This window comes from Protopterus annectens, chromosome 10.part0 (assembly GCF_019279795.1).
Source record: "Protopterus annectens isolate FY-2018-M chromosome 10.part0, PAN1.0, whole genome shotgun sequence".
Lineage (NCBI taxonomy): Eukaryota > Metazoa > Chordata > Ceratodontiformes > Protopteridae > Protopterus > Protopterus annectens.
The window spans coordinates 39,742,214-39,763,589 of NC_056744.1; the positions used below are offsets into that span (position 1 = coordinate 39,742,214).

Below are 21,376 nucleotides of genomic sequence, written 5' to 3' on the forward strand. Positions count from 1 at the left end.
ACTTTCATCTGGACAGTGCCCCAGTAAAATCTAAGGTCTGAACAGGGGCCATTGATGATTTGTTGAGATTGATGGCGATGCCCAGACTCTGTGCTAGAAAGAGGAAGTAATCCCTGGCTTGGCAAAGTTGATGCTCGGAAGGGGCAGCAAACAGCCAATCGTCCAGGTAAGGGAAGACCTGAAAACCCTGAAGCCTCAGGTGAGCCGCTACTACAGTCACTACCTTGGTGAACACTGAGGGCTGTGGTGAGACCAAAGGGAAGGGCTCTGAACTGATAATGGTTGGCTCCTAGCTGGAAGCGGAGAAACCTCCTACAGTGCCTGTACATCTCTGATATGGTAGCACACGTCCTGGAGGTTGATCGAGCACATCCAGTCATTAGCCTGCAGGTAGGGCAGGATGGACTGAAGTGTGACCATCTGGAATTTCGCCTTGGCCACTGACAGGTTCAAGGTAGATAGATACAAAATGGGTCTTAGTTCTCCCATTTTCCTTGGCACTAAAAAGAACCTTGATTAAATTCCTGATCTGGATTGGTCGAGGAGGATAGGTTGGATGACTCGTTTTGCTAGCAGCTTTTTTATTTCTAGTGCTTCTTCGTCCCTTTGTGCAGGTGGGACATCTGGGAGGTGTTTGGATGGATGGGGTGGTTCGAGGAATGGGACTGAATAGCCTCTGGATATGATCTGCAACGCTCAGTGATCTGCTGTTATGAACTCCCTTTATGCTGGGTGTAGCGATAACCAACCTCGAACTGCCTCCAGAGAAGAGCAGTTGGGCAGCCCTTCAGGGCTGCTGTGCAGGTCTGTCGACAACGGTTCTAGAGACCCATCATTTCTTGGACCCCCTCTGCCTCTGGGGCAGCGTCTATCAAAACCCCTCTACCTCTGGGGGATGGTGAGTCCTGAGTGCCTCGGGGAAAATGCCTGAGACTTCCAGAACCACATCTTCTTAGCCCCTCGCTGATTCCTAGAAAGGATCTTTGAAGGGGGAGAAGCAGATCCCGAAGGCAGACAGTGTCTTCCCATCCTTCTCACTCTTGACCAAAGTCTAGCATACTTACTTCCCCAACATGGAGGAACCGTTGTACGGTGCACTGGTAAACAATGCCTTGAAGGGTTCCGAGAACTGAAACAGCCGGAGCCAGACATGTCACCTGATGGCAACGCCTGTCCTGGCTGCCCTAGCAGCTCCCTCAGTAGCATGGGAGAGGAGACCCATGGAGGTGTTCGAGTGGTAGAGGCCTTCTTGTCTCCCGCCGTCATGGACTCCAGGGTCGAATCAGTGATCTGCTTCACTAGGTCACGCTGCAGCCAAATCACATGTGCCATGTAATTCAGCTCTCTTACTGAGAAGGTGGCTGAAGCGTAGACCTGCTTCCCGAATTGATCCAGCGTCTTTGACTCTCTGTCAGGAGGATGGACCGAAGAGCACTCCTAAGTGAGCTCTTTCTTGGTGGCAGCCGCCACCACCATAGCATCAACTGGGGACCCTTTTATTCCAACATGTCCTGTCTGAAAGGGGGCTAAGGACTTTATCAGGGTGCTTAGGGATAGGCTCCACCGTATCCGGTTCCTTCCACACCAGAGCTATTATTAGGTCCACTAAGGGATCCATGGAAGGGGACATCCAGGAAGTAGATGGGCCTGTGCTGAATGCCTCTAGGAACACTGACTCGTCCGAGGTTGGTTTTTGGGCAGACCCACCCCCCCACCGCTCTGGCATAGGAGATCCATGATGTCTCCAAAGAAGACATCCTCGGGGGGTGATTGGGGGGAACCTTCCCCCTCCTCCAAATCAGTATCTTTTGTGAGGGACTCCAGTGGGGAGGCCAAGTGCCTCCATTTACACGTCCGTTTGCGAGGGATCTCCTCAGTGTGAATCTCTGGGGAGGACTCACAAACATCCTGCTGCTCCCCCATGGGGGCTTCCTGAGGCAAAACAGACACAGGCTGTCCCCTGAGATGGTAAGGTGGTCGGGACTGCACCCAAAACAGAGGGAGTTGGGGTGGAGTCTGAGGACGAGATGGTCAAGGGTCTCAACGACACTTAGAGAACCCTCTCTACCACATCAAAGGCTGAAGGAGTATGGACATCCTAAGATGTGCCAGCCGGAGCGGTTCCCCTCTGACCAGACAGGGAAGTCAGAGCAGAGACTCCAGGAGCTGAGATACCGAGCTGGATACTGCACTCAAAAACACTCGCAGCTGGCAGCACCCCCTCAGATCTGCCCCCAAGGCTACGGCTCCACGAGCTCGTATCTGACCCAGTAGGATCCAACACGCTCAAGGCAATTGCCGGCGTCGAGGTATAAAGTACCATCGGCACCGACCACTCGACCCAGAAGGTCCTCGGATCCAAGGCCTCCGAAACCGAATGCCAGATCAGAGAAAGTGATCGGAGTAAAGAAAGGCTGCGAGCTCCTCCCTCCAGAGGGAGAGAGGGCTGGCAAGACCCCCATCATCTGAACTTGGGTGCAAATAAGCCTCCCTATCATCTTATCCATCTCTGCTTCACTGAGGCTCCGGGTGCAGCAGGAGGATGAAGCCACGGACACCAGTCTGGAATGCCGGCGAGGGGAAGCCCGTACGGGCGACTGGATCTGGGATTCCTCCAGCTCCGGGGAGAACCTGGGAAAATGGAGCTGGGGAGAACCAGGTCTGGTTTCTGGCCTAACCTTTGGCAGCGGGCCGGCTGGAGCCAAGTGGTCAGGAGACAGCTTCCTCAGCCTGTCCTTCTTAGATTTCTCCTCTTCCCCGGACTTCTTGGTGGGAGCTTGAGTCCCAGAGACCGGGAAAGTAGTAGAAGCTACTGCTCCACCTGAAGTGGGGGGTGTAGGGGCTACCGTCCCTGAAGAGGGAAGTAGGCCCTTGACAATGAGTTTATCTCTCCTGTCCTTCAAGTGCCCTGGGGTTAAACCCGGTACAGATAGGACAGGTTTGTAGGTGGGATGCCCCCAAACGCACCACACACAGAGTGTGATCATTGGCTGGAGAGAGCTTAAGGCCACACTCTGTGCACTTTCTGAAACCTAGTTTAGGGGTTTATGCCATGTCCCTAAACAGGCCCAGAACACACATGCACTAAGTAAAGAATAGGATAGACGGAAAGAGAGAAAAGATTTTTTGGGGGGGGATTTCTGACGACTGTGCCGGGAGGATATAAAGTAAAGCTAAGAGGAAAATTAAAGAGGGAAGCAAAAAGCACAAACATGAACTCACAAAACCCGATGACTAGCTAAGAACTCAGACCATGATGCTTGCTTTTCCATCGGCAAACAAGATCTGAAGGGAGGAAGGAGACATGGGGCATTATGGGTAAGGGGAGGAGCTTGGATCTCGGATCAGATGCTGGATATGCGGCCGTGTCGGATCTTACTACAGATCCATAACCCACAGGTTGAAGATCAAATGAAGTCGACTACTTCAGATCATTTGATTCAAATCATTTCATTTTACAAGCAGCCAAAAAAAAATTATACACAAGTAGAAATCGTGATAGGATCATCAAAAGATGGGGGGGATTAGACAAAAATAAATACCGCATTTTGGAACAATATATACAAAGCAAACAGAAGACTAAAACAAGTAGGGTTGGTAGGAATTGCAACATGCAAATCACCAAATGTAGGTCAACAAACAAAACTAAGAACCAGTAAAAGATGACAAGAAAAAAATTAATACTTCTTACCTCGGGTGACATTTAAATATATAGGATGTAATGCATAGAAATAAATAGAGTTATAATTAAAATTTTATGTATAATGCACGTACATGATAACGGAAAGTTATGAGTGCAGATCTTTTTTTTTTTATTCTGCATGATGGTAAAATTAAAATGAAAGCATTCAAAACAGCAGGCAATGCTATGAAAGCCTGGAAAAGCATTTAATTACACTTTCACACAAAATTTCACACAACTTTTATTGCTGAAAAATCTTCACCAAATGTAATGTAGAGGAGGCTTAAACTCAGAGCTCAGTTCCCAGATGCTGAACTCCCCTGGTCACTTTTTGACTGGAAATCACTTTTGCAGCATTTTTTATCGGCACATCAGCACTGTGCGCTATTTCTGTGCCTGGGATATTTTATTTTATCTGCAGTTGTGGGACCAAGGAATTACCATATTTAATTAAGGGGATGTAGCGATAGAGGGATGCTCCCCCCTATAATCCCCCCTTTTTGTATGCTTCATCAAATGAATGCTTTGACTAGGGTTTTCTGTCTGAAGTTCCAGTAAGTTTACACTTGAATTCAATTAAACAAAAAACAGGCCATTTTCACATGATTTTCTTCAGTAACATGAAACAACATGGTTTAGAAATGAAAAATGTATGTACAATTAGCACAAGTAGTAGTAAAGATAAAACTCTCATCTGTTTACATCAAGCACACTCAAAGTATAACCATAAGCTGACACCACAAATGTGCCAGTGTTCAAGCATAACACTCTTTATTCATAAAATGCCACTTTCTCCTGTAAAAAAACAATCCTAATGTTTGAGATTACAGCACACTCAATACTTATGCAACAACACACATTAATTTATTATGACAAAGATATAAGTGGTGCTACTAAAAAGCTGAAGATGCTATAATGAGAGCTTGTAGTTAAATAGGGGACACAACCTAGCCACCTCTTTTTTGATGTCAGTGAGGGACAGGAAGAAATATCTGTAAAGTGTACAGAATAAAAAACAGCAGACACTGCAAAAAAAAGGTATACAAACAGAAAATACACATACATTACATCAAAAACCTTGAACACATGAATCAGAAAACATGCAACTTCTAAAAATGCTAAGAGAAACATAACTAAAAGATTGCAAAGAATTACAAATGTGGACCTAAAAGTGATTATTATTGTCTATAAGTAACACTGAAACAGCCATGCTGCTAGTTTGAAAGCAAGCATGTCCCAGTACTGGTGGATTAGATACATCAATATGGTCTGGAAAAGGGTAAGCTGTAGTGGTGCCCACTTGATGAAGGATACTAGTAAGGGGCAACATATCTGTACTGTTCTTTCTGGGGGGGGGGGGGGTGCCAGTGTCATTGTCCAACTGTGCAACTTTATCTTTTAGACAGTCTTGAGGACTGGGGGGGGGGGGGATACATATAAAAGGAGATTCTGGGGTCAGAGATACGTGAAGACAGTTTACCTTCATTTAGTCGGGAGTCCGTTATACGATGCACCAAACTGCGAAAGTGCAACAGCAAGATTTGGGAATGTCGAATTCCACTGTTGCGAATTCAAATGAGCAAATGCACACTGGCATTCACTCATCTGAATTTAGCATTCCGGGTGCAGATCGCACTATAGTGGGGCTGGGACATGTACCCTTTCCTTCACTGTAGTGTGATCTCAGAGTTAGTATATTAAAGTAGCAGAGGTGTGTGGGGGGCTTGCCCCCTGCATAACGATGTTTGGAGCCATTAGAAAAATGTTTGGAGACATTAGAAAATGTCTTCTGTCACTGTTGTGGTGCAGTTTGAAACTGGTCGAATCTGGCTTTCCAGTAAACCATTTTCAACATTTAGATTCAGACACATTTTGAAATTCATCATTTACAGTCGCACAACAGAGCGATCGCACATTACATTTTCAACTAAATGAAGGTAAACCCGTAAAAATATCTTTTACTGAGGTGTTCATTACCATAAGAGGAGAGTTGCTGAGCTTCCATTTTACATTTATTGGCATCTGAAACAAGTCTATCACTGACTGGTCCCACTTGTGGAATGGCCTCTACTACGGCTAAGTTGAAGTTGAAGTACAACAGCATTAGTGTGTGGCTCAGCTTGTCACTGAATAAACTGGACTCTCTTACAATGTAGACATCTTGCCATGAAAAAGTATAGTCTTTTGCTCAGTCATACTGTCAGATAACCTCCCTGCTCAGTGAGAAGGAGTAGGTGCCATTCTTGATGTCAGACTAGTGACATGTCTCTGTGTACTGCTACAGGGCCTGTGGGAATCGATGGCTGAAATACGTGATACTTACATGAAGCTGGAATTCTTGAGATGACCAGGACGCTTGTGACATATTACCCCGATACTGCTTCCACAACCCTAAGGCAGATACATTTACCATAAGTGCAGGAGTGGATCTGGGTCCCACAGACCTGTGGTTCTAGGACAGTATGACCTGTCTGACTAAAACCTGCAGACTGAGTTTTTGGTGGTCCAGAAATGCTCAGTGATGTATGGCATTCGGAATTTAAACAAAGAAACTGATGCACTGTGTGGGGAGAGTCAGCTATGACTTGGTCTCATTGACAGCAAAGCCCAGCAGACAGTCCGATGAGACTGCATTACCACTGTCCATAACTCTTGCACTGGTCTACTTAGAAGACAGCTGTTTAAATATGAGAACACCTCATTCCCTGCAGTCTCTGTTGAGCTGCAACAACCACCATTGTTCTTGGCAAACACCAAAGGTCAGTGATGCGACTGGCACCGAACTAGAAGCAATGAAATCGTTTTGACTTCCAAACGATTTTTATATCCAAGTAGTGGCCCTGTAGGTGATGATGGCATAAGCAGACTTCTCTGGCTAGGCAGGAGATGACTGCTTGCATTCTGACCATGCAGACTATTTTCAATTTGGTTTAGGCTACCAAACTCTAACATGGGCTTTAAATTCCTAGGTCTTCTTTCGAGCTATAAAAAGTAGCAAGTAGAAACCTTGCACTTTTTTTTTCACCTGGTGAGGTTGCTTAGATTGCTATTTTTTTTTTTTAAAGGGATTTTACCTCCTGTACTGCCTGCTTCAGTTGACAAGGTGGGATATCGGCAGGCTCCCTATTACATGAGGAGTGGAAAGATGGTTAGGTTAAGAATGGAATCTTGTAACCATTGAATATTATGTCCTTCACCCACTAAGCCCTGGGGATCTTGGACCACTGGGGGGTGTGTGTATCCCACACAAACCATCAGATGTTAATTGGAAAGGCTTCTATGTCACTGCTGATCATTTGAGCATGACACAATAAACCGGACTGGTGGTCATTTCTTCTGCCTCTGCAAGCATTACTTCTATCACTGACAGGGACCTTATACCTAGCCCTTCCTGCTTCCCATTGGAAAGAGTGGTATAGTCTGCAAAAAAAAAAAAAAAAATTCTAGTCCTGGCTCCTCTGCATTCTAGACAGTTTTCTGAGGAAGGTAAAATCCATCTCCCACAACTGTGGGTAATCTTACCCTTTTTTTCAATGTTTTTGAGGTGCTTTTTCACATCCTCACCAAACAAGAGTGGAAATACAGGCTTTGGTTTTGTGCTTTACTAAAATAAACATCTACTTACCATGCATGCTATCTACCTGATTCGACAACATGAAGTATAATGTGAAAACAGTTACAAGGATAAAAAAAAAAATGTTTACAATATGCACCAGGGGTAGATGACAGGCAGAGGTTACAGTAATGTAATACTCAATTATGTAAACATTTAAACAAATACAAAAGGACAACCCAGGTGGGACCAGCAGTGTATCACTGGCACTGTGCTCTCTACAGTTCAAAAATGTGAGGAGACTTCCAATTAATTCAAATTACAAACATTATTGGCAATTCCAGTCATGTCTCTCCAGGCCAGGGTTGCCAGACTTCCGACTGGCCGGGTAGGGATAAAGTGAGGACCAAAAAAAAAACACCATCAAGCAGTTCCGCATTAAACACAAGTAGCTGCGTGTTTACCAATTTTTAATTGACCCGTATGCCGGTATACGAGCCAATCAAAAAACTCGAAAAACGGAGCTATGTTTAATGCGGAACTGCCTGATGTTAACATTAAAACACCAGCAGATCCGTATTTAGCGATTTTTGATTGGCCCGTATTCCGGTATACGGGCCAATCAAAAATAAAAAAGCAGAGGGCTGTTTCGCCGGGATTTAAACCAGCAGTGTGGGGACTCGGGATCGGGCTGCTGATCCCGGGACAATCTCGCTCAAATAGGGACGTCTGGCAACCCTGCTCCAGACCCTACAACTCAGTATGAATTGTACCACTTCTTATACTACTGAGCTAAAGAAAATGAAAACTGATCAGTTTCCATTTCTGGAATGCAGTTCAATTAAAAAAGGAGAAAATGTGACAAAAGTTACAAGTGATCACACCAAAATGGATGAAAAATAAGACATTTCTAGAAACAATGCAACAAGTGGAGATGCTCTTCAGCAAAGAAGTGCAACTTCATTAGACAATGGTCCCTGCAGAAAGAAATCTTGTTTGTATCATTTTAATGCCTTGACATCAACTGAACAGTAACAGTTTAACCAAAGGTGCCAACAAGCAAATGTTTTGAGGGGTTGTAGGTGGAATCACTGTTTTATATAGGCAATAAGGTGACTGTCTCAAGCAGATGGTCTGCTAAAACATTCTAAGGAAGCAGTAGACTATTTCCTCTAGGTAACAGAGCAGATACCCTTAGTTAAAAACCAAAGCACTCAACAGCCTCCTTCACAACTGAAAGTTAATGAACTCATGAGAAAGGTCACTGGACTAGGTCCAACTGCAGTTATCTGTGCACCACTATGGTCTGTAACGGCAATGTGAAAACAGGGCAAGAAAAAAGTTCAGTTTACTCTATGATGTATACCCCTCTCTACCAATGGTGGTACGCAATACATAGTACACAAGACAAAACTATGGTTACATTTGGTGAAAGCTAGGTTTTGCCACAAAGCTGACAGACTCACTTTTGAGAATATGGTAGACAACCCAGTTCACATGCATAGTTAGGATGCTTTCTTAGAGCTTCTTTTTAGAACTGTACTGGGCAGAAACTCCCCAGCTAACTCAGGACACTCTGGACTGGCTTATACTTCTGGACTCTTAAGCATATTTTCAGCTCTCAGCAGGACAAGCAGCCTTCTTGTAATTTACTAACCAGACGGTTGGCTACATTTAAAAATGAACTGACAGTTTAGCACTGGATATGGAATTCACAGCAGCAATGCTTCTTGATAGTAAAACCCCCCTACAATCAACATAAACTTCTTCTTTTGGCTTTTCCCGGTTAGGGGTCGCCACAGCGGATCACCTGTCTGCTCATGATTGGCAGTGGAGTTTAACGTTGTCGAGTTGCCAGTCCGGCACCCAACCTTCCACAGAAGGCACAGACACGCACACAATCACCCCTAGGGCCAATTTAGTGTGTCCAATCCACATACAGCATGTCTTTGGGATGTGGAAGAAACAGGAGCACCCGGAGGAAACCAATGCGACCACAGAGAGGACATGCAGATTCCGCACAGAAGACACCCTAGCTGAGAATCAAACCAGAGAACCTCTTGCTGTGAGGCGGCAACGCTAACTGCTGCACCCCCAATCAACATAAACAAATGTGAAAAAAAAAAGCAGGCCACTCTTCAAATCTCTCCCTCTCTCCCCCTCTAGAAGAGAAAGGTGGAACTAGCACCACCTAATGTCAAGAATCTAAAACTTGAATGAGAACTTTGGACTAAGGCATTTGGGAATGCACTTTCACTGTTAGAATGGCACCTCTTACCTTCTGAAGTCCTTTCTTCTGGGCATTCCCCCAGGAACCGCAGGAAGAGTTACTCTCTTGAGAAGCAGCATTATTCCACATATCTCCCTCTTCTTCTTCCCAGTGGCTAGTACTGAGGGTAATGTCTTCTCCACTGGTGCCCCAAGCTTCTTGCATAGTTTTTGAGGCTAAGCGAGGAAAAATAAATGCTTATCTCTTGTCCTCTCATTCTGCAACCATAAGGTACAGTTTACATATAACTGCATCAAAATGATGACTTCTCACACATACAAAAATGCCAAATAGAATTTCAGCTTCTTTATTTACTTCAGACTAATGTCAGAGGTCATAACTACTACATCCTGCAGGTATGACCATTCAGTAATATGTCAGGACTAAACACATCCAATTTACTTGGTAGAGAAAGAAAATAAAGTTGTGTTACAACTTCACTATAACAAAAGGTGCTCAAAATATAAAGTACAGTTGTGTACACTTACCATAAATGTAGATGTTCGAGTGTATTCACTGTTGCAGTCATCTCACTTGGGTTATCTGCCTGCAGATAGCCCTCAGTCGGCCCGAATACCAGAGACTTAGTATTTCTGCGTCGGTTGCTGTCATTCCAGGACTGACATCAGGTCGTCAGGGGTATAAAAACAGGCAGCCAACGCCATTACATCAGTTTTTCTTGCCCCAAATATCAGGAGCCCCCAAATAGGGAGCTAAGTTATGGTGGAAAAAACACCACTAGTAAAAAGTAAATATCAATAGCCCTGTGAGTAATACATTTCAAGAAGCAGAGAGAGAGACAGAGAGAGGGAGAGAGAGAGATGGGGGCTGGAGGGTGGGAAAAGTACAGTTTTGTACCTACCATAAATGTAGATGTCCGAACTGGATAGCATCTGCAGTCATAACAACTGGGTTGTCCTGTCGTCAGGCAGCCCTTCAGTCGGCCGGATTCCAAAGTCCGGGTCCGGCTTCGGCTGATGTCGCACTTCACCCGACGTCATCTCTGTTGGTCTTCGGGTATAAAGGCATCAGCCGACGCCATTTTCCTCAGTGTTTCTTGCCCCAGATGCCAGTTGCCCTCTTGAAGGCTAAAATTTGGATAAATGCCAATGTTTCCAAAAAGACAGAGGTAAACACAAAAATAAGCATGTATGTACATATATACAAACAAATACACCATAAAAGACTCCCCCCACCAGCTAGCCATTAGGAGGGTAAACACCCTAGGAGTACCCAGAGGGGAAGGAGGGAGGGTAATCCTGACTGCAGATGCTATCCAGTTCGGACATCTACATTTATGGTAGGTACAAAACTGTACTATGTCCTTCATGGATGCATCTGCAGTCATAACAACGGGGTAGAATACCATAGCCAACTAGGGGAGGAGGAAAAAATTAGATTATGGTGTGTTTAGGATCCCTTGCAGCACAGCAGTGGCAAACCCTGCTCGGGATCTGGAATATAGAGGCAAATTATAATGCTTGGCAAATGTATGCACGGAGGTCCAAGTAGCCGCCTCAATAATGTCTTTGGTTGCCACTCCTTGTAAGAAGGCTGTGGTAGTGGCTGTTGCCCTTGTAGAATGAGGTCTTATGTTATGTGGAATTGGTTTTCCATGGAAGGAGTAACAGAAACGTATGCAATTTCCTATCCATTTGGAGATTGTCTGTTTGGAAATAGCTTTTCCTTCCCTTCCTGTTGCATAGGCTACAAAAAGCTGGTCAGTTTTTCTGCTACTTTTTGTTCTGTCCAGGTAGTAGCGTAGCTGTCTATGTACATCCAAGGTATGCAGTATTCTTTCCCCTCTGTTTTGTGGGTTGGGAAAGAAGGTAGGTAGGTGGATTGCCTGGTTTAAAGACACTCTGGATACCACCTTAGGCATAAATGTAGGATTAGTCCTCATGGACACTCTATCTTGGTGGAAGATTAGGAAGGGCTGTACTGCCATTAGGGCCTGAAGTTCAGAAACCCTCCTGGCTGAGGTTATTGCCAGTAGGAAAGCAGTTTTCCACGATAGATGCTGTAGGTCTGCTGTTGCTGCTTGTTCAAAAGGTGATAGTGTCAACTTTTCTAGCACAAAGTTCAAGTCCCAAGCTGGCAATGGTGGTTTCCTTGGAGGTTTTACATTCTTGATTCCTCTGAGGAACTGCCTGAGTAAAGGATGTGAAAAGACGGGTGGATCAAAGCTGTATTCTGCTGATATAGCTGATGCATGTATCTTGATGGAGGAGTAGGACAGGCCTGTATGTAGAAGTTCTGCCAAATACTCCAGAATGTTAGGCATATCTATGTTTGACACATCTTTTCCTCTTTCAGTACTCCAAATGACAAACCTTTTCCATTTTCCTGCATAGTTCCTTCTTGTTGAAGGTCTGCGGGCTTCAAGAATAATATCTTTAACTCTTTGGGAAAGTTCTGGATTAGCTGCTGCTATGTGATGTTCCATGCAGTCAGTTGCAACGTTTTTAGGTTTGGATGCATGATGCTGTAGTTGTTCTGAGTTAACATTAAAGGCATCAGGGGTATTGGCCACATATTGTTCCGAGACATGCTCCTCAGCAGTGGGTACCAGTGTTGTCTTGGCCAGTTTGGAGCTATCAGGATTATCCTTGGACGTTCTTCCTTGATTTTTAGTAATACCTTGTGTATCAAGGGAAGAGGTGGAAATGCATATGCTGTTAGGCCTTTCCAGCTGAAGGAGAGCGAATCCACTTTCCATGCCAGTGGGTGGAATGTCCTTGTGCAGAATTTTTTGAGCTGGTGATTGAGAGGGGAAGTGAATAGATCTATCTGAGGCATTCCCCATTTCTTTGAGATGGTCTTGAAGATGTCCGGGTGTAGCATCCATTCGTGGGCATCGGATGTGGTTCTGCTTAATATGTCTGCTAGAGTATTCTCCTTTCCGGTACAAATATTGCCTGTAACTGGATGTTGTAGCTGAGTGCCAGGTTCCACAGCTCCAAAGTCATTCTGCATAGGGGGTATGAATGAGTGCCTCCCTGTTTGTTGATGTACCACATGACTGTGGTGTTGTCTGTCCTTATCATCAACTGGCCCTCTTTGAGAAATGGTCTGAACTTTTGGATTGCCAGTTTTACTGCCAGCATTTCTTTTAGGTTGATGTGCAGGTGAAGTTGATCCTCGTCCACAATCCTTGCACGCATTTGTCCAGCATGTGGGCCCCCATCCTAGGTCTGAAGCGTCTGTTGTGATGGTCTGGTTTGCTTGACATCTGCGAAAGGGTAGACCTGGGTTTGACTGGCATGCTTGAGCCCACCATAGGAACTCCTGTTTTAAGCATGGAATTAGTGGAATTTCTGTTTCTAGGCTGTGCCTGTGTTGGGACCATAAATTCTTTAGGTACCACTGTAGTTTTCTCATATGTAGTCTGGCAAGTGGGACCAAGATTATGCATGATGCCATGAAGCCCAAGGCCTGCAGTACTTTTCTTGCTGTTAGCTTGTTCTGTTTTGTTAGAGCCAAGAAGTAAAGAGGGAGTTCTTTTTGTTTTCTGCAGTTAGGAATGCCATTTGTCTTACTGTGTCCAATTCCCAAGAATGTCCTTGTTTGGGATGGTATCAGCCTTGATTTTTGTAAATTGACTGTGTATCCCAGTGCTTGTAGCAAGTAAATGACCCTTTGTAAATCTGTTGTCAGCTTGCTTTTGTTGTCCCCTTGTAGCAGGCAGTCGTCCAGGTATGGGTAAATTTGAATTCCTGTAGTCTGCAGTGGGCGATTACTGATGCCAGGCATTTTGTGAATACTCTGGGCGCAGTAGATAAGCCAAAAGGCAATGCTGAGAATTGATAATGCTCTGATCCTGCAAGAAATCTGAGGTATCTTCTGCAGATTGGTCGAATGGGGACGTGCAGGTATGCCTCCTTGAGATCTAGAGTTACCAGCCAACACTCCTTGCCCAGCATGGGAAGAAGTTGCTGTAGGGTCAGCATTTTGAATTTTGGGACAATGATGTATGTATTTAAGGTGGACAGGTCGAGAATAGGTCTCCAACTTTTTTCCTTTCTTGGAACTAGGAATAGTCTGGAGTAGAATCCCTTTCCTTGTTCTGTTGTTGGCACTCTTTCCACAGCTCTCATGTTTGCTAATTGCATTATCTGTTGTAGAGCCTCTGTTTTTTGATTTGGAGGTAGGTTTGGCATTCCTCTTTTGACTGGTAAAGTGTGGAAGTGGAACCGGTAACCTTGATCTATGGTTTGTAAAATTCACTTGTCTTTTGTGATACAGTGCCAGTTCTTCGAAAATAAGGTTAATTTGCCGCCTAATGGAGCTGCTATTTGTTCCCTGGTAGGCGGATTTAGAGGTAAGTCACTGTGGTTGTGTTGTTGTAGTGGCAGTGGTTGTGTCTGTGCCTCTGTTGTTACCTTGCCACTGTCGTCCTCTGTAGGCACCTCCTCTGGATTGGTTTCTGCCTCTGGAACGTCTATTCCTGCCCCTTTGGGATCTTGTGGAGTCAGGAAAGGACCAATTTTTGGCAGGCCAGTTCCTGCTAAACCTTGGGGGTTGAACCTGCAAGAAATCTTTAACCGTTTGAACAGATTTTGCCTTTTCTTCCATTTTCTTCATTACCTGCTGGGCAGGTGTACCAAACAAGCTGGTCTTATCCATAGGAGCATCTAATAACTTAGCTTTAACATGATCCGGTAAGGCTTGTTCCTTTAGCCATGCATGTCTTCTTATCACTGTGCCAGTCATGGCTGATCTAAATGAAGCCTCCAGTGCATCATAGCCACATTTTAAGGAATGGTTACTAACCTGTTGTATGTTATTTACCATTTCTAATACATATTTCTTATCAATAGAGTCATCAGAGGATAGCTTTTTTGTTAACTGATCAAGCATAAACTCTTGGTATTGTATCATGTGAAACTGACAGTTTAAAGCTCTAGCTGAGAGAGTAGCTGAGGTGTAGACTTTTGCCCCATCTGTCTAATGACCTGGCTTCCCTTTCAGAAGGAATAGGGTTTTTAGCTGTGGTCGAGGCTACTGCCCTGGGACCCTGGGGTATAGTTTCGGGGTCTGCAAGTGTGGCCTTGTAAAGGTGGTGATGAGTGTCTGGTACCCTGTAAAATCTGTCTGGTTTGGCAGGGGCTGGAGGTAAAGAATCTGGTGCAGAGCAGACATCATTGAAGGCATCGTCCACCACAGAAAGGACAGGAGGTATAGCTAAGGGCCTGTGCTGTGGAAGGTGCAGAAAGGTCCTAAGTCTTTTTCTGGAGTCTGAGAAATCCTGCTGCTGCCATTGGAACTGCTCTCGCATGGCATGTAAGGTTTCCCCAAAGGAGAATTCTTCTGGTGGGGAAGCAGCTGGAATGGATTCTTCAGCATCTGAGTCTTCATAATTGGAGAAAGGAGCCTCTGGCTGGTCTGTTATGTCTGATTCATCGGCAGAATCATCAGAGGACACAGGCTCGGGGGGCTCTGCCCTAGGTCTCTTCTCTGGGGGCTGAGAGGCTCTGTCTGGGTGAGATTGAGATCCCCTAATTAATGAAATTAAATCTTCTGCCAGAGTAAGCATTTGTGAACTAGAAGAGGGCCTGGTTGTAGGGCTTTAACAGGCACTGTTTTAGTAGTTTTGGCTGCTTTAGCCCTGGCAAAGGCCTTAATGGACATGGCTGCTGGAGGCCTAGCAGCACCACGTGCTGGGGTAGAGACATCCAAGGGAATGGTGTCTGATAAGTCAGTGGCAACCACCGTAGTGGATAAAATTTCTGAGGCCGATTCAAGAGAAGTAGCAGGGGCCTCAGTGGTAGTGATAGATTCAGCTGTACTCTGATCAGTTTTCTCGGTTTCGCGAAACCGAGACACTCGACTTGCTTAACCATGGTTTCCGCCGAAACCGCGGACCCTGACTGTCGGTGTTTATCTTTGCGGTTTTTAGCAGTTTGGGTAGTCGGAGGATCCGACGGCATAATATACGCAAAATCAGAACCGAAAAACTGTTCAGCAAACTCCGACCGACGCCTAAGCGTTCGTCGGTTGAATGAAGCACAGGCCGAACAGGCTGCTACGTCGTGGGCTGGGCCTAAACAAGGCAGACAATAAGAGTGGTAATCTTTATGAGGTATTTGTTTCCCACAGGTTAAACAATTATTAACTTTTTCTGACATCGGCTGAGGCAAGAAAGAGTCCCCAACGGGGTACTTAGCTTTAGAAGTCTTCGAAGTAGTATTCGGTAGAAGTAATCTCTGGATCCGACCGACCGGCACTTGCGAACAGCTTCTGCTTCGGGCGACACGCGGCAAGAAAGACTGAGGAAAATGGTGTCGGCTGATGCCTTTATACCCGAAGACCAACAGAGATGACGTCGGGTGAAGTGCGACATCAGCCGAAGCCAGACCCGGACTTTGGAATCCGGCCGACTGAAGGGCTGCCTGACGACAGGACAACCCAGTTGTTATGACTGCAGATGCATCCATGAAGGACATCCAGGACTGCAACAGTGAATACACTCAAACTTATAGATTTATGGTACATGTACACAACTGTACTATGTTCTTCATGTTTCACTGTTGCAGTCATCACACTTGGGTTGATTCCCAAAGCTGAAGAATGGGTGGAGGCAGTCAAGAAGAGATGGAGCTGGCTAGTATGCCCTGCAGGACAGCTGTAGCAAAACCTGCCCTGGATTTGGAAAAGATAGGCAGGTGGTAATGCTTGGTGAAGGTATGAACAGAACTCCAGGTAGCAGCTTCCAGAATGACTCCCCTGAGGAATGCTGTAGAGGTACATGTTGCCCTGGTGGAATGTGTTCTGACCCCCTGAGGGGTTGGTTTCCCATGGTGTTTGTAAGAGAAATGGATACAGTGTGCTACCCATTTGGAAACAGTTTACATATGGCCTTGCTCTCTGCCCCAGGTGCAAAGCTGAGTAGTAGCTGGTCAGATTTTCTGAAGGGCTTAGTCCTGTTAAGGTAGAATCTGAGCTGTCTGTGCACGTCTAGAGAGTGCAGGATCCTTTCCCCTTTATTTTGAGGATTGGGAAAGAAGGTTGGCAAATGGATAGATTGGTTGAGAGTGACATTGGACACCACTTTAGGCATAAAAGTAGGGTTAGTTCTGAGGGAGACCCTGTCAGCATGAAAAGTAATGAAGGGTTCCACAGCCATAAGCGTTTGTAGCTCAGACACTCTTCTAGCTGAAGTGATGGCCAGAAGCAAGGCTGTTTTCCAAGAGAGGAATTCTAACTCTGTTGACACTGCAGGTTCAAAGGGGGGGAGCGTGAGCTTTTCCAGTACAAAGTTAAGGTCGCAAGCCGGGGTGGGTGCTCTCCTTGGTAGCCTTAAATTGTTTGCCCCTCTCAGGAACTGTTTGATGAGAGGGTGCGAGAAGAGAGGTGGCTCAGTGTTGTAATGAGCCGAGAAGGCAGAGGCATGGATCTTAATGGAAGAGAAGGAAAGTCCTCTGTGGAGTAGATCTGCTAGGTAATCCAGGATTAGAGGCAAGGAGGGCAGAGCAGTGTCTGCTCCTTTAGACTGAATCCAGGAACAATACCTTTTCCACTTATCAGCATAGGATTTCCTTGTGCTGGGTCTTCTGTCTTCCAGAATGATGTCCAATACCTGCTTGCTTAGGCTGGTCACTGGTGGAGAATTCAAGGAATAAGCCAGGTTGCAAGGATCAAAGTTTGCAGTTCCGGATGCAGGATCTGTCCCTCCTGCTGAGAGAGGAGGGTTGGGATCACAAAGATAAATGCCATGGTGGCACCGGTGACAGGCTGCCCAGTAGTGGGTAAAAGTGCTGGCGTGGCCAGTCTGGAGCAATCAGGATTACCCTTGATCTGTCCTGTCTTATCTTGAGTAGTATTTTTGAAAGAAGAGGCTGAGAGGGAAAGGCATAAATTGAGAGGTTTACCTACTGGAAGGATAGGGCATCCACTTTCCATGCTCTGCTGTGTGGTGTCCTGGTGCAGAATTTGCTGATCTGGTTATTGTAGGCAGAGGCAAAAAGGTCTACTTCTGGTATCCTCCATTTCTGGGTTAACAGGCTGAAAGTGCTGAGATTTAATTGCCACTCGTGTGGATCTAGGAGATTTCTGCTTAAGTCGTCTGCCAGAGAGTTTTGTTTGCTGGCAGGAACTGAGCTTGCAGATGGATCTGCATGTCCAATGCCATGTTCCACAGTATCATGGCTAGCCTGCAGAGTGGGTAAGCGTGGGCTCCCCCCGCTTGTTGATGTACCACATAACTGTGGTGTTGTCTGTTTTTATTAGCAGGGGTCCAAGGTGAGAGAGGGGATCTGAAAGCTGTCAGAACATGCTGAACAGCTAGCATCTCTTTTTGGTTGATATGCAGATGAATTTGACTTGGGCTCCAGTGGCCCTGAATGCACTTATCTCCCAGATGTGCCCCCCAGGCATAGTCTGATGAATCTGTGGTTAGGGTCTGGGTGGGGTGGGGTTGTGTAAAGGGAAGCCCCTTATTGTGGTTGCATGCTGCTGCCCACCAAAGAAACTCTGTCCTTAGACAAGGTATGACAGGTATAGCGATTTCTAGGTCCTGAGAATGTTGGCACCAAATACTTAAGTACCATTGAAGTTTCCTCATATGCAGTCTGGCATATGGAATTAGTAGAATGCAAGAGGCCATGAACCCTACAGCCTGCAGGATTTTCCTTGTGGATAGCTCGGTTCTGGTGGCCATTTGAGTGAAGTAGCCTGTCAGATAGGCTTGTTTTTCTGGAGTAAGAAATGCCATCTGGGAGGCTGTGTCCAAGCTTGCTCCCAGGAATACAATCTTTTGACTGGGTACTAGTTTTGATTTCTTTTTGTTGATAGTGTACCCCAGGGAAGTTAGAAGGCTCTTTACAAATGTCAGGTGCTGCATCAGCTTTTCCTGTCTGCCTGAATCAGGCAATCGTCCAAGTAACAGTATATATGAATGTTTCTCTGCCTGCAATAGGCAATGGCTGGAGCCAGGCATTTTGTGAAGACTCTGGGAGCAGTGGATAAGCCAAAGGGAAGTGCAGAGAACTGATAATGCATAGATCCTGCCCTGAAATGTAGATATTTCCTGCATGCTTCCCTGATAGGGTTGTGCAGATAGGCTTCTTTTAGGTCTAGGGCGACTAGCCAGGTCTCTTTGGACAGCATAGGAAGAAGCTGCTGAAGGGTGAGCATTTTGAATTTTGGCACCACCAGGAAGGTGTTTAGAATGGAAAGATCTAGGACTGGGTGCCAAGTGCCCTCTTTTCTGGGTACCAGGAAAAGTCTGGAATAAAACCCTTGACCTATCTGTTCTGGAGAGCAGGGACTGAACTTGGTTTTGTGCCTCTGCCCACTGGTTTGGAGGAAGGTCTGGGAACCCTTTCAGGGTCAGCAGTGTGTGGAAGAAAAATTTGTACCCCTGGGATACACTGTTGAGGACCCATCCATCGGTCTTTGGTGATGGAAGTCCAGTTTTCTGCATGGTGGGCAAGTTTTCCTCCTATGGGCACGAGCAATTGGGCAGAGGTGAGGAGTAGGGTTGACAAGTCGTTGTGAATTCTTTATTCTTTACATAAGGGGGTGGCTTAGCACTCCCTGTTTTAGAAGTGGAGGTACTCCATTGCTTAGATCTCTGCATACCCTGACACTGTAATCTAGGGGGGGGGGTCTGCTTCCCCTGGGTTTAGTTTTTGATGACCTTGAGAGGGCTGGAAAGGACCAATGTTTCGAGAGGCAATGCCTGCTGAATCTTGGAGGCTGCACCTGCAAAAAATCTTTGACTGTCTGCGTAGACTTAGCTTTTTCTTCCATCTTTTTTAGAACCTCTTCTGCTTTGGTGCCAAACAAACTGTCTTTATTCAAAGGGGCTTCTAGTGATTTTGATTTGACATGGTCTGGCAAGGTCTGTTCCTTAAGCCAAGCATGCCTTCTCAGTACAGAACCAGTGACTGCTGCCCTGCAAGATGCTTCTAGGGCATCAAACCCACATTGCAAGATATGCTTGCTGACCTGGCTTGCAGAATGCATAAGCTCCTGTAATTCTTTATTTTCTGCACAGTCTGTAGAGTGCAGATAATTTTTGCTTAATAAGTTCCATAATATGTTGCTGGTGTTTCAGCATGTGAAACTGGCAATTCAATGCCCTAATGGCTAGAGTTGCAGAGGCGTACACTTTTTTACCCCATCTGTCTAAAGCTCTAGAATCCCTGTCCGAAGGGGTGGGATTCTTAGCTGTAGTTGCCTTTATACCTTTAGGCCCTTGGGAAATGACCTCTGGGTCAGCAGTAGGATTTTTGAAAATAAATTTTTGAGAGTCAAGAACTCTGTAGTACCTGTCTGGTTTACTTGGACCAGGGAGTAAAGTATCAGGAGTCAGACTGGATTCCATAAAGACATCATCCACAAAATCCAGAACAGGAGGGACAGCTAAGGGTCTATGTTGTGGCAAATCTAAAAATTCTCAGAGTCTCTTTTTGGACTGAGGATAATCTTGGCATTCCCAGTGGAAATGCTCTCTTAAAGTATGAAGGGTTTCACCAAAAGAAAAATCCATTGAAGGGTAAGCAGAGGGAATGGATTCCTCTGCATCTGAATCCTCATAAGCAGATAAAGGCATGTCTTCATATTCAGAAACGTCAGAGTCGTAGAACTCTTGGGCAGTTAAAGCTGCTGGGGACAAGTCCCTTTTTCTCTTAGCGGGGGAAGGCTGGCTTCTCCTAATCAGCATGAACAGGTGGTCTGCCATTTTAAGTATTTGAGACTGTGGCAAGGAAGCAGGTGCTTGAGATTGGGTCATTTGTTTTTTAGGCGTAGCTTGTACTCTTGGCCTTAGAAAGGTGGTAGTTTTAGACAAAACTGAAGACACAAAAGAAGTCGGTTTGTGTCGAGTATCAGTAATGCGAAGAACTTCCTCAGAAGCCGGTGCATGCTCAGCAGCTCTGGACCCATCCAAGGTAGAGACATACGTAGGTTCCATAGTCAAAGAAGAGTCTCACGGCATACCAGACTCCGAATGGGTCTCGGTAGCAACCTACGAATCCATCACAGCGGGCATCAGGGGCTGCAAAAGCACCTGAGTACCGGCGAACTGGCGACTAGCTTAACGGAAGCATCGTCAGCAGTTTTGGACCTATGTGGTCTGTCTCTGTATTTATCCTTACGTTTTTTTCCGAAGATTGGTAGTCTGATAACTTACCGAAGCCATTTCGGAATACGGAGATAGAGAGCGAAAATATTTAGCGACAATAAGGGCCCGCCAACGAATATTTCGGACGTTGAACAAAGCACAAAACCGACAGCGAGGAACATCATCGTCTGGGCCTAAACAGGTGAAGCAGTAAGAATGGAAATCTCGGTGTGGTACTTGTTTTCCACAGGCGAGACAATTGTTCACTTTTTCTGACATCGGTTAGAGCAAGAAAAAAGGATCCCCAATGGGGTACTTCACTTTAGAAGACTTCAGGATGATTCAATTTGAAAACGAAAATTCAGGTAGCGGCCGACCGGCACTCATGCAAACTGCTTCTGCTTCGGGCTCCTCGGCAAGAAAGACTAATGTAATGGCATTGGCTGCCTGTTTTTATACCTCGGATGACCTGATGTCAGTCCTGGAGTGACAGCAACTGACGCAAAAATACTAAGTCTCTGGTATTCGGGCCAACTGAGGGCTACCTGCAGGCAGATAACCAAAGTGTGATGACTGCAACATTGAAACACGAAGAACATCTGCTGTTGCAGTATGACTCATTATGAAGAGAATTAACCCCAAATGGACATCTTTCCAGAGCACTGGTTATCATCAGAGCAGCAGGCGGTTTTCCTCCCTAAACAAAGGACATCAGTATACTGTTGAGTATAAAAATGTTTAGCAAGTGTGCCTGTAGCCTTTGGTCTGCAGAAGGGTATTGGTATAGGCCTGCCACAACCGACA

At 45.6% G+C, this 21,376-nt stretch overlaps 1 protein-coding gene across 4 annotated transcripts in view; it reads right to left on the reverse strand.

Moving 5' to 3' along the window:
• TNRC6C (trinucleotide repeat containing adaptor 6C) overlaps window positions 1-21,376 on the reverse strand; it is an 897,274-nt gene that overhangs the window by 317,062 nt on the left and 558,836 nt on the right. For all 4 annotated transcript variants that reach the window (XM_044084998.1, XM_044084999.1, XM_044085000.1 and 1 more), the window contains one exon: window positions 9,514-9,680. In XM_044084998.1, coding sequence (XP_043940933.1) covers window positions 9,514-9,680 — 167 coding nt within the window. The remainder of the gene's footprint in view (window positions 1-9,513; window positions 9,681-21,376) is intronic.